General features: G+C 37.7%; 1 protein-coding gene across 1 annotated transcript in view; it reads left to right on the top strand.

Annotated features, from left to right (window-relative positions):
• Nucleotides 1-770: 770 nt before the first annotated feature.
• Nucleotides 771-14,305, top strand: part of sfrp5.S (secreted frizzled-related protein 5 S homeolog) — a 51,267-nt gene continuing 37,732 nt past the window's right edge. The window contains 1 exon segment of the mRNA NM_001094505.1: nucleotides 771-1,585. Coding sequence (NP_001087974.1) covers nucleotides 1,069-1,585 — 517 coding nt within the window. The 5' untranslated portion in view covers nucleotides 771-1,068.

Genomic DNA, 14,305 nt, shown 5'->3' on the forward strand with positions numbered 1-14,305 from the left:
AGCATTTTTATTTATGCTATAGAAGAGAAGACTGTTTACACTTCTTGCTGTCATGCTAAATTACCTTTTTTAATTACAGGAATGGGACCTGTTATCCAGAATGCTTAGGACCTGGGGTTTTCTCTAGTACGGATCTTTCCGTTATTTAAATCTTTATATTTTGTCTACTAGAAAATCATGAAACATTAAATAAACCCAATCGGCTGGTGGTGCTTCCAATTAGCATTAATTATATCTTAGTTTGGATCAAGTGCAAGATACTGTTTTATTATTACAGAGAAAAAGAAATGGAGTCTATGGGAGACGGCCCTTCCGTAATTCCGAGCTTTCTGGATAACGGGTTTCCCATACCTGTATACTGTATGTATAATTTTAGAAACTTTTTTTTACATTTTTTACATTTTGAAATTTTTCTGTCTTATATCCCTTTCCAACCTAGGAATTTTTAACATTCAAAGCCAGCATTACTAATACACTACAAAGCAAAGCTCTATGCTTACAGGTGAAAAGCAGCTGGGAAAATGCAAGTCTTTTGTTAGAAAAGATTGTATCAGGGGGTCTGGCTGCACAGAGGGAGAAATGTGTAGAACTGTCATACCCACACATGCAGTCAGGCTTCTGAATCCAAGCAGCAGGCGGAGGCATGGCCACTGTAGATTGGCTGCTGGCTAATCCTTCAGGATTCACTTAAAAGATTAGAGGTGGGTGGTGCTAAGGTTCCCTGAACTGGGGAAAGAGTTGGGAAGCAGGCAACAGGCACAGACTTTTAATGCACTTCTTGTGCAGCATACAAGCTCCAGCTGTCTCTCCTTACAGCTGCGGAAAGGTCTAGCGAGACTGAAAGGGAGAGTGAAATAGTGGGAAGGAATGAGAAAGACAGGCCACTGCTTGGTAACTCTTTAAACCAGAAATTGGGAGGACTTTATTACTGTTAGATTAATATATGTTATTTTAATTTTTTTTTGTAAAACTAATAATACCAGAAATCATATATCAGGAGGATAAGCCTTTGGGTTAAATATTTATAAACATTATTTTGCATTGCATTTACCACTTTTTGGAGAAATCATGCGATTTCAGTGGAATATTTTGGCTTGGATGAATTCTTTACTACTTGGGCTGATTCTTTGGAGCTCTGCAGAAGAATATGACTATTACAGCTGGCAGTCGGACAACTTCCAGAACGGACGGTTCTACACTAAACAGAGTCAATGTGTAGACATCCCTTCGGATCTCCATCTCTGCCATAATGTTGGCTATAAAAAAATGCGACTGCCTAATTTGCTGGACCATGAGACCATGCCTGAGGTGAAACAGCAAGCCAGTAGCTGGGTGCCTCTGCTGGCCAAGCAATGTCATCGAGATACTCAACTCTTTCTCTGCTCCCTTTTTGCTCCAATTTGCTTGGAAAGGCCCATTTATCCATGCCGGTCATTATGTGAGGTAGTGCGTGACAGCTGTGCTCCAGTTATGGAATCCTATGGTTTCCCTTGGCCAGAGATGTTGAACTGCAATAAGTTCCCTCTTGATAATGATCTGTGCATCACTGTGCAGTTTGGCAGCAAACAAGTCACTCAGCCACCAGGTAAAATACTTTCCTTCCTTAGCCAATTTGCTTTTCTGACAGGAAAATAATCTCATTTAAAGGAGTTTAAAAAGAAATATCTTGAGTCCTATTGTGATATAAGTTTGATCGTCATGGACAACACTGAAAAATTAATGTAATTATTTCCAAGTTGTTACAGTATTATATGGAGTCACTGTATACTTGGTGAAAGGTAATATATATATATATATATATATATATATATATATATATATATATATATATAGTGAATAAAGTACCCCCTCTTGTAAAATATAAGGATATTATAAGTTACCGAGGAGTTTCATGACCATATAAAAACGCGAGGCCGAAGGCCGAGTGTTTTTATACAGGTCATGGAACTCCGAGGTAACTTATAATATCCTCATATTTTACAACTGGGGGTACTTTATTATAATACACAAGTTTCAGTGAGTCATGTGACAGAAATTACATCACTACTCACCATTTATAACTGATGACATCAATCAGATATTCATGGCTTTTGTGTATTATATATATATATATATATACAGCACTATATAAATGACTCCGATCTCTGATATCTTTATTATTGTAACATTTTTATAGAAACAACTTCACACACTTTTTTTTTTTTTTATTTCATTACTTGATTTTTTTTTTCTTTTGGAGGAAAATTGAATTGGGTGCAGAGAAGTAAAATTGGTTTCTATTAAATCTTTGTATATACAATTGATATGCCTCCAATGAAAAGAAAGAAAAAGGCTTTGTTAACTTTATTATAAACAAGATCTACATATGCAAGAACTGATAACGAAGAAAGACAAGCCAAAATAATGCCATTTAAAGAGAGTCTTAGGTAAAAGGATTGATGGGATGCATTTGGATTTACACGGTAGGGTCATTGGAGGAAATACAGTATCTCCAATAAACCTTAAAACAAGTGAAAAAAAATCAAAAAGGTATTTTTCTGCAATTTCGAAAAATGAACTATTAGCATCCTAACAAATGTATCAATGGATTTAAGCTCTGCTATTACCTTTTCTGCTACAAAAATTGTAAATAATTGATCATTAAATTAAGCAGCTGAATTATAAAAAAAAAAAGCACATTTATGTAAATTGAATTTAAAAGTAATTATTCAACAAACTTTATTCCTTCTTCTTAGCAACTAAGTAGAGCTTTCGGTTTCACTGTAATTATCATAGTCACCAGGGCAGATAAAATCAGAGATTACACAGTACATTAAGACGTCATATAACTTATACAGACCCACGTCTTTCACACCCGGCACTCATCTTGCAACTTCTGCATTATTCCATTTCACTTTTTACTTTTGAAATGGTTTTAAGGAACCTTGATCTTTTTTTTCTACCCACAAAAGAACAGGACTTTATGGCGGTGATTGTGCATTGTCAGGCCATTTCTTATAATTTGAGGGGGGGGGCTGCATTCCTGGACTGACATTTTTTCATGAGACAGATAAGAAAGCAAATTGTTCCCTGGAGAAAGATGTGAGCAAAATACATATACTAGGTGTACAGAATCTGAACGGAAAGCCAGGATTACATTATTTTCAGACATAAACAGCCTCTCTGTTCCTGTTTGCGTCAAGCCTTTTTTTAAAAACCTAAGGGACAATAGGTTTATCCCTTAAAGAATATAATTCCCCAAAAAGCAAAGTTGGCACAGCCTTCTTTGCATTGTTAATGTTTGCAAATGTACAGTCATGTTCTTTTCCATTTAGAAATATGTTTCAGGCCTCCTCCTTTATCACTGGCACAAGTTGTATGGAAAATTAGCAGATCAAAATACAGATTTATACCAATATTTTGCTAAAAGTGTTCCAAGTTTTTTACTTCCAAGGTTTTAAATATCTGACAAATGAGCAATTGTGTTGGTTGAATATATTTACAATCTGGCCACACACATGGATAACCCTATTGCTCTGATCTCAGCTTCTGAATTATACTCATGAGCCAAGGCATTATAGGTACGACCACTGACCAGCAGAAGATATGTTTATCAGGACGAGTTTTTAATAACCATTATCCCTAGCTTTTCAGCAGTTCTTCTGGGGTGTTTTCTCTTAGAAGCCTACACTTCCTTGGGGGCGCAGGTTTGTCCCAATGTTATTTCATGTGTGCTAGCATTTTCAGGAAATGATATGTATTCATTAGTGATGGGAGAATTTATTCTGCAGGGGCGAATTCGCGGCAAATTTTTCGCAAATTTTTCGGCGAAGCTTAGGGTATTAGGGTATAGCTTAGAGTATTGTTATGTATTTTCTTTATAAAAAATGGTGTAAGCGTAGATAAAAAAACAGCAACTGTGATAATATCATAGCTCATTGTGACTATGTCTTTTGGATTGGAATTATATGTGTTATACTAATTCCATCTATTTCAAAAGATGAATGTGGTTTAGATTAAGAGAGCTCAGTCTAAAATAATGCCATCGGAATAGCTCATTTGGCATTGCTGGGAAAGTGGCGACTTAGAGGCAGCTTTCCCTATGATCTAGTCATTTGGCCCACAGCGTAAACAATTAGATTCACATACAGTATATTAAAGGCAAATTAAGGTGACCATACACGGGCTGATAAAAGCTGCCGACAGACCGAGTTGGCCCGTGTATGGGGCCCCCCGACGGGCTTCCCCGATCGAGATCTGGCCAAAAGTCGGCCAGATCTCGATCGGATGGGACTAAAAATCCCGTTGGATCGCGGCATTCATTGATGCGGTCCCGCGATCCGAGAGCCCGTTAAGCATTGTTAGGAGCCCACGATCGGATCAGCCCGATATTGCCCACCTCAAGGCATATCGGGGAGAGATCCACTTGTTTGGCGATGTCGCCAAACGAGCGGATCTCTCCGTGTATGGCCACCTTTACTCAGATCAGGTCATTCAGCCCTTGGGCTAAATAAACAAGGAGGCTGAAGGGATAGGGGCCTCTCCCATTTGCAGGGGAATTATGGATAGGCAATTTGAAAACAAATGACCAGAGTGTATACCTGTTTTGTGGTCAGCTTTAACCTGACAGAATTTTAAGAGGTGGAAATCCTTTTGAAAGTGTGGCTCCTGGTCACCTGTATCTCCAGCTCCAGGCTGAACAGGGATGGGAAACAACTCACATCTTCAAACTTGGCAGAGAACAGGAGTAGCAAAAGACGAGAAGATGTGGCATCAGTATAAGCTTTCCTCCATATAAAAGTGCTCACTGTAATAGGTCATTTCTAAAAAAATCAAACTGTAAAGTGGGATGGCTCACAATTAAAATACACAAGGGCGGGTGGTTTATTCTTCATCAAGGAACTAGTAGGCATCAGAACACTTTACACAATGGCTGTAATCAAATACAGTTTCATACCCAAAGCACCATTTTTTTATACATAATGCAAGGATTTGCCCATATTTCCAGTGTCCTCGTGTCCAATGCAATTCCTTTCATTTCGATGCAAATGTGAGTGAAATGTTTGTTATTGGGATTGTGTTGCTTCCTGTACTACACCTACAGTATATATGCAGTACAATGAGGGAACCCTGCAAATATCTCCATGTTTAATGTGGCAGTAGAGCCAGGGATCCCCAGCATCAACAGGTACTCAACATGTGCTCTATTCAATGGGGGGAGGGGGCAGGAGGAGTGCAAGGAGCATGTTCAGATGTAAGTACTTTATATGAATTGTGCCAATACACACACAACCTTCTGTCCGTTTTAGCTTGGATGCACGTGCATTTGTATTTATAACTTTTATCTATTTGGATATTGTCAACAATTAAGCACACTGGGCCATTTATTTCCTAAAACCAATATTAAATCTTTTTTTCAGCTCTTTACCAGCAGCCCCTCCTCTAACCCTCTAGTCCTAATATGTGTATATGTGGCTCCAAGATCTCTTTTCCTGCAGCTGAACTCTGGATTCTTTAAACCTAGTATTCTATCACAGCCTAATCAATGGAAGCATAGTGCTAGAAAGAAGCATCATGATTGGTGAATTCTTTTGTATCTGTAATTAAGGTTTTGGTCTTCTATTTAAAGAACCATCGGATGTAGGCGGACAGTTTTGTGGAAGGTTTAAATCACCTTAAATAACCATATACATAAACATAAATAATCATAAATGTGTAGGGCAATTGGAGATACTGTTCCTTTTTTTTTTTAATGAATCCATTTAAATAAATAAATGATGATGATGATAATCTATAATAAATATTACACTTTTAACTTTACTTTTGGCAGCCCATGTGGAGTGCCCGATACCCCTCATTTTGTATTTTGCTGGTTTATCCACTGCCTAAGCTGAGGGTCTGGGGCTGGTGCACCTGTTCCACGTGGTGAGTGATCAATATATACAGTATTATGCCCCCTTTGTCTGTGGTTTAACCATATACAGTTACACACATTTGTACTTGGTTGATGATAAGGCACTTTGGGTTGACTTAAATTGTTTGTAGAACTACTGTAACTAAATATGCAGAAATGATGTGACCTGGATGCAAATCAATTTGACTTTTGTTTAAGTACATGATTTTAAAGACTTTAAAAGCCCTTTACTTTGTTGAGTTGAGTAGATATTTCCAAACGTAGGGCAGTGATCTGTTTTCCCCCCATGAATACAGCATTGCCTGCATTTGGCAGTATAATATTCATTAAGGGGGGAAGCCTTTTAGCACTCCCGGTCCTGCCCACTACCCATGCCATAATGGAGCTCTACATTGCTGCCTGCCCAATGACATGTGGTAAGGACAGGAGTTCACTGGCTCTGGCATAGAGCTCAGCACTTAACACCATATTTGAAATCCAGCACTAAAGATGCAGGATTAGGATTTGGTTGAATCCCAAACTAAAATTCTGGTTTATAATGCAGAGGCACAGCTTGTATGAACAAATTATCCAGCTTCTCCCCATATTTTCCAGATAAAAACCATTCCTTTACAGGGGGCAATAGAGTATATTAGCAGCACTGTGTGAAAGCAGAGCTTTTGCCTTGTGAAGGAGCCCAGACCATGATAGTTTTTACCCTTATCCAAATGTATTAAAACAGGTAGTTGCTAGATGCATTTAAAAAGTTTACCCGGTTACTGCTACAACCTGCTGTAGTTCCCAATTGACATGTCTCTGTTTCCCTGGCATGAAATTAGCTGTGAAACAAGTTTGTGATCCTGAGTTTGTTTAACTGAAGGGAGACATTTAAGATCTACAGTATGTAAGATGTATATAAGTGATGCCATAACCTAGATGGTTCTTCTGTCTGTTTTGTTTGGCATAATGGCATGGGCAAAGTGGATGAGTTGCATTGTAGCCAAGGCCAAGGGATGTTTAGAAGTCCATGCAACAGCACCTACAGCTCAGTTCATGGAACATCAACAAATCATCTCATTATCACTTCCTGGGCTCTTGAAGAATTAAAAGATTTAGCTATAACTGCAAACACAGGTCACAAGAATTTCCTTATTCAAATTTTAATTTCATCTGTCTGACCTTGGTACAGTTTATTGAGGACCTTCTGCTTCTTTCAGGTTAACCTTTAATAGGGTAGCTTGGCACTTTTTTTATTTTGCCAGTGACTGCTTCAGCTATAAGAAAAGTTTATGTTGGAATGAATAATGAAAACATTAGGGTGAGTAGACTCATTAATAGGCTTGCAAAAGCTTTTACTGTAAATTATTTTCACAACTGTGTCTGTTCCTTAGATAAGTGGGTTGGCATTAAACAGTGATTTGTCAAGTATCTCACTACTTGGCCATAACTTTCAGCAAGTTCTGAGGTGTGCTGGTAATTCAGGAGGTAAAAGGACGGAGTTATTAAGAGTAAGAAATGTAAGCCTCACCACAAACTCTTTTCTATGCCAAGCCAAATCCTAAAAACTGTATTTAGCAATTCCCAGTCTCAGTTGCTGTTTCAGTTCCAGTGCAGAGAGCAATATATATATATATATATATATATATATATATATATATATATATATATATATATATATACCTATGGGGAGTTTTTTTTAAAATTGAATAAAAGAGACTGCTGGTCCTTACCAGCCATATGCATTCTTAAAGGAGAAGGAAAGGCTTGCAGCACTTGGGGGTGCCAAATGTTAGGCACCCCAAGTGATTGTATTGACTATGCAACAATAAAAGGTTACGTTTTTTACACAAAAGGGAGTGCTGGTCTGGAAACTATTGGTGTATACACGATTTACCGGTCACCCCTCCTTCTATTAAGATTGACTTGGAGTGCGGATACTCGTCTGAAAGTTATATATATATATATATATATATATATATATATATATATATATATATATATATATATATATATATATATATATATAAATATATATATATCTCAAGAAAAACAAACCGCACTCTCAGGACTTCTAATTGAGCAAAAAATTTGTGATTTTATTCAACGCTTCGGTGTAGAGCCGAAAACGTTGAATAAAATCACAAATTTTTTGCTCAATTAGAAGTCCTGAGAGTGCGGTTTGTTTTTCTTGATATATATTAGTAATCTATTAAACCGGCACCCAGGCAAAAAATTTTTTTGGTTTTCTGTGTGCACCATACCAAACTGTATATTTATACACACATATACTGTATTTAATAATATCAAAATATTTAGATTTCCATCATTGTTTACAATTCCACCAGTATAGCAATGTGTGAATTTTAATATGGCGATTTTTATGGTATGCAGCTTATTTACCATCAAGTACAAGGTACTGTTTTATTACTACAGAGGGAAAAAAAAATCATGTTAGGTATGAGATCTATTATGCAGAAAGCTCTGAATTACATACAGTAGAGGCCATCTTCCATAGACTCCATTTTATCCAAATTTTTCCCCTGTATTAATAAAATAGTATTTTTTCCCCCTGTATTAATAAAATAGTATCTTGTACTTGATCCAAACAAAAATATAATAAATCCTTATTGGATACAAAACCAGCCTATTAGGCTGATTTAATGTTTAAATGATTTTCTACTAAATTTAAGGTATGAATATCCAAATTACTGAAAGATCCGTTATCTGGAAAACTCCAGGTCCTGAGCAGCCTGGATAACAGGTCCCATACCTGTACTTTAACAGTGACCTTTGGAGAAACATAATTCAGAACTTTCTGGATAATGCTTAATTTAAACCATTACATTTCATAGTGGTCACAAACCAAAATGTATAGGTAAAGCTTTCTTCTGGGGCGCAACAAAATGGCAACTTTTTTTCCTCTCTGGTATATCAAAGCCAGACATGGGATGCACTTACCAAAGTGATTTAATAGCAGCTAAATGACATTCCAATAAACTGTTTTAGAGAGGGATTTTTCATTTTTCATTGACAGTTTACTTTTCTGTTTCGTCAGAAAGAAAGGGATGCCCGGCAGGAAGTAACGTAAGCAATCACATTACCCTAAAGAGGCTTTTTGGATCGTATTCCCTTGGAACACGAGACCCTTATTTTTAGCCTGGATAGCCTTTTTTTCAGAAAATAAGCCTAGAGATTATGACTCATTCAGTGAAAAAAAAAAATATTGGATAGTCACAATGTGAGTGGGACTGAAGCCACAATTATGAAAACATATTTTTGCAAATCTGTTCCAGACATTTTTGTAGCTACATAAAAACTGCCAGAACCTAGAAGTGTGCAAACGATTTGAGTGCTTATTGTGAGTAACACCTGGCTGCACTGCCAGGGCAGTCACTGGGCTTTTAATATCACTCATGATAGCAAGGGCACGCTACGATCTAGATGTATGACTTTTACCAACTTCCTTGGGGAATGAGTCGAACATTTTTTCAATAATTAAGGTGAATGGACTGGTTATTCTTCCCTCTGAAGAATGTTCAAGGGAGAAGTATAGCTGGATTTTATGTCTTGCACAGTGGGAGGGGTATGATCATGGCTGCCATAATTCTTTAATAACTAAAGGATTGCCTATGAATGCTTGGAGCAGTTACCATCATGTCACTGACTCCATCATGTCACTGAACAAATCAATAGCTTTGCCTGCAACCATTCTGCTAATTTTTATGTGTAAAGCAATACAGTTAAAGGGGTGGTTCACCTTAAAGATCATTTTTAGTATGGTATAGAATAGCTAATTCTTAGCACCTTTTCAATTGGTCTTCATTGTTTCTTTTTTATAGTTTTTTAATTATCTGCCATCATCGTCTGACCTGCTCTGTAAGGCTACAAATGTATTGTTATTGCTACTTTGTATTACTCACCTTTCATTTAGGCCCTCTCCTATTCATATTAAAGTCCCTTATTCATATCACTGCATGGTTGCTATGGTAATTTGGACCCTAGCAACCAGATTGTTGAAATTGCAGATTGGAGAGCAGCTGAATAAATAACTCAAACACCACAAATAATAAAAAATGAAACCCAACTTGGCTCAGAATATCACACCCCATCTAAAAAAACAAATGCTCTGTAAGGCTATACATTTAGGGGGATATATACTAAACCCCAAAGGCAAAAATCATGAAAAATTCTAGATTTTTTTTTTAGAAGATTTTAAAAAATCATGAATTTTTTGCAATTGATTAAACCCCCGAGGATGGAAAAGTCTGAACCTGAAAATCCGGCATCTCAGACCTGTCGAGGTTGCATATAAGTCAATGGGAGAAGTCCCAATGATTTTTTTGGCACTGGGTTTCGTGCTATACCCGAAGTTTTCGGGTGAAAAATCTGAAAATCCTGAAAAAAAAATATTTTGTGAAAATCTGATAAAATATCTGAAAAAATCCTGAAAATCAGATTTTTTCCCACGAAGCAAATTTTTCGGCAAAATGTAATAATAAATAAGTGGAAAAAACCCGAGCGGGTTTGTTCGGAGTTTGTAGCAGAAAATATTGAGATAAATTCGGACTTTGATAAATAACCTCTTTATTCTGTTCAGTCCCTTTCCTATGCATATTCCAGTTTTCCATTATTAAAATCAATGCATGGTTGCTACGGTAATTTGGACCCTAGGAACCAGATTGCTGAAACGCAAAGATAAGCTAAATAATAAGCTAAGTAACTCAAAAAAACACAAATCATAAAAAAAAAATGAAAGCCAACAGCAAATTGTCTCAGAATTTCTCTGTCTACATCATTCAAAAAGTTAATTCAAAGGTCAGCAACCCCTTTAGGCTAGAGTCAGACAGGGCTCAAATCAGCCTGCTGACATCCACATGCCGATTTCAGCCTCCGACCGATAGCAGAATCTCCTGCTGTCTTCACGCCTGGAAGCCTTATGTCGGCTCCGACACTCAACAGAATGCAAGGTCTTGCGTTTCTTTGTAAAAATCCACAGAGTGTTTTTTTGTGCTGGAGCCAGCACAATGCTTCTGGACGGGAACACTGAAGAGGATAAGAAGAGAATTTGGCTAGCAGTCGGGGGCTGAAATTGGCCTGTGGATTTCAGCAGACTGATGTCAGCCCCGTCTGGCCCTAGCCTTAATTGGGGGTTTCCGAAACGACTGAAATATTATCATTATTCTGCTTACTAAGGGACTAAAGATAATCGCTTACTTTTCCTAAACAGTCGGAAAGAGCCTCCTCTAGGTCAATGACCCCCTGTGAAAAACTGAACTTGATGAATGAGGATATCTGTCACCTGTGTAACTATGTCACTAAAGAATTTATCATAAAAGGTTGGTTTTCATGTAGTTAATTGGACATGAATTCAAATGTCAAATAGTCTATCCAAAGATTCCTGGAGTCCCCCTTTCTTTGCCGGCTCCTGGACGACTCGTTCTCCTCCGAGTACAATAGACAAAAACTTCTTTCAATTAGGACGGAGTCAGCGCTAAAACAGCTTAGAGAAACAAGCAGTATAGCAAAATAGCAATATATAGTGTAGTATATTTACACCTTATTTTTGGCTTATCTAGGAAACTTTCCAAAATTTCAGCCGTGCAGAGTTCACATATAAGACGCGCTCATGTGGCTCACATGCATGATAGTTTCAAATCACTGCGTGTGTTTTTTTATAAAAAACAATAATAGTTTACAGTGCTGTAAATATAAAGACTGCAATTAACGAGTCATATAATCAAAGCATCAGAGATTGTAGCTGATACCGTATTTAGATTCCCAGCCATAAAGCAACACTGAACTAGAATATACAGCTCTCACTTGTTCTCAGTTTTGCTGACAGTGTCCCTTACAAAATGCCACTAATGAATACTCTACTTTAATTTTTGTGTTACCAATATTACATATTAATTGACATTAACATTAAGGGGATTGTTTATTAACAATCCAATTCTAATTTTTGCATCAAAACGCTAAAGTGTTTTTGCTAAACGCTAAAATGAATTGAACTGAACTTGAATTAGGCTTTCAAAAATTCATATGCACAAAAATGGCACAAAAAACCCATGTAAAACTGGAATGTAAGACTTTGGCATCTAAAAGCTGCTGAGTTCAAAGGAGTCAATGGGAGCTATCTATGGCAGATATAAGGATTTTTTTTCAGTGCAAGTTTTTCCAATTTTTCGACCCATTGACAACAACAAACAGAATAAAAATATAAGACATTACTTTTTTTCCCATGATTTTATTTAATAAATGTTTTATATTTGGATTTTTTTTAATTATAAGTTTATTGGAAGTAGAAAAAAAACATTAGCATAACACAAGTTAAAATCTGGACAAATAGGTCTTTATATACTTATGCCTAAATGTGTCTGGCTAGCTTGGGCTGATTTTGACCATACTGCAGGCCCATCTTGGCATGTATAGTACCTAAGTAGGGGTCAAATTCAAAAGCAGTCTTATTTGTATATCCAAATTTGAAAATGTAATCTGCCGTGCCTTTCATTTTTAGAGGTGTACAAATTTACCAAAATTGCCACCTCTTTTTCTTTGGCGGTTGCACAGGCCCTGATTTCCCTTGTGATACAAGCTTCAAAGATAGTCCAGTACTTTGCATGCTCCACCTAGGGGCACAAGAGTGGGGGGGGTGGTGGAGCTCTCTGGGGTAAGGTAACCAGGATGTTATTTTTAAGGAGAGGTACACCAGCCCAAGGGGATTTTGTATTACTGTGGTTAGAAAACAAATTGCTTCCCCCAATTTCTTAGACTTTTCTTGTCCTTTACAAGCATAGGGGCCACCCTCAAAGTCTGAGGACCACTTCTCTTAAACTTGTTATTAGTTTGATTTGACGATTCCTTGTGAATATGTGTAGAATTCCCTTAAGGGCATTGTGATTCTGAAATCTATAGGAAAGGCAATGTTAGAGGAATTTGTTGAGTTTGCAAATAATCACACAGACAGGGCCGGATTTACATAGTGGGCTCCCCTAGGCCCACTACCGTTCGTCACCCCTGTCCCCTCCAGGGGAACAGGAGCAATGGGGATTGGTGCACAGGAAATGTAAAAAATTATTGTATCTCCAGCGCATCCCCAGTGTTTTTGAACAAATGTGGGTGTGGTTGGGCAGTATGCCGCCCCCCTAAAATCTTGCCGCCCTAGGCCCGGACCTAGGTTGCCTTTCCACAAATCCGGGCCTGCACACAGAGATGTCAAACTCTCAGGGGCTTCTGAACACTGATGATCATTCGCCAAGGCAAAAGAGAAACAATCAAATGGTATAGGGATGCTGGCCCTTTAGACAACTATTTAATTCAACACAAAAAAAATTGCTGGCTCCGTTGTAAAGATGCACAGATAATGCCGCTATGAAAGAATGGGGATAGGCTGCACTTTTGTTTTTGAGATTGCACAACATTGATGGCCCCATAGTAGGTAGGATTCCACTATACAAAAAACACACACAGATGTGTGACATTAGACATACTAGTCCTAAGCTTTATAGACAATTGTGATGATAACTTATTTCATGCTGTGCATATGGCTCCTGCCAATGTTCCCTCAAATTCCTTCTCAGCTATGTGTGAGTGGAACATAGAGCTGCTGTCTACTTTTTAAAGGTGTTACATGATGCATGTGACTTGTTTAGCTATTCTGTCCTTCTGCTAGAAAGCAGGACTGGTATAACATTTGGAGGACTGCACCCATGAAGCTTCCTCCATGAAATATATTTGCAATTGTTCCAAATATCCCAGATAAACCAAAAGAAGAACAGGTTGGCTTTTTGAATTGCTGAGCAGTGCAATGGTGGCAACTGTAGAATGACAATCCTTGAAGTGCATTTGTCAAACTTAAAGGTGCAGAACACTGAGATCCATCAAAGAATAACGATGTTCCTAAGAAAAGACAAAGGTATCAACATAATCGATATCTAGTTGAATGTCTCACATCTTCAGCTTCAGATGCTGAAGAATAAAAGAGGACTGTATTGCAAAAGTTTCCCTTTGAAGCTAGTAATGCTGCTAGTGTTAATATGTCTAATAAAAGAAACATATACAAGGATATGCCATTTTTGTAAAATCAGATTCCATTCACAGTACAGTGCCTCCACAAGCACGCAGTCCATTAATCATTTACACTATGGTTGAGTACATGCCTTGAGTGACATGTTTCTTTCCAAGCTGGAAATGTGAGGTGCAGCAGGTGCCTGTGCATAGAAGTGTCTTTCTAACACTAATAGGTGATGAAAGATTGCCTGCCTGACAATCTGATAAACATGGAGCCTTCTCCGCACTCAGCCAACGCCACATTCCAACTTTGCCTCAAGGCTTTTTGCTCTATGGATTCCACTTTATAGTCATGTTACTTCTTATCAGGGCCTTCAGATGATAAATCCTTTGCAATTAGACACATTGCCGAATGTAAAGAGTGAC

The sequence above is a fragment of the Xenopus laevis genome, chromosome 7S, assembly GCF_017654675.1.
Source record: "Xenopus laevis strain J_2021 chromosome 7S, Xenopus_laevis_v10.1, whole genome shotgun sequence".
NCBI classification, from domain to species: Eukaryota; Metazoa; Chordata; class Amphibia; order Anura; family Pipidae; genus Xenopus; species Xenopus laevis.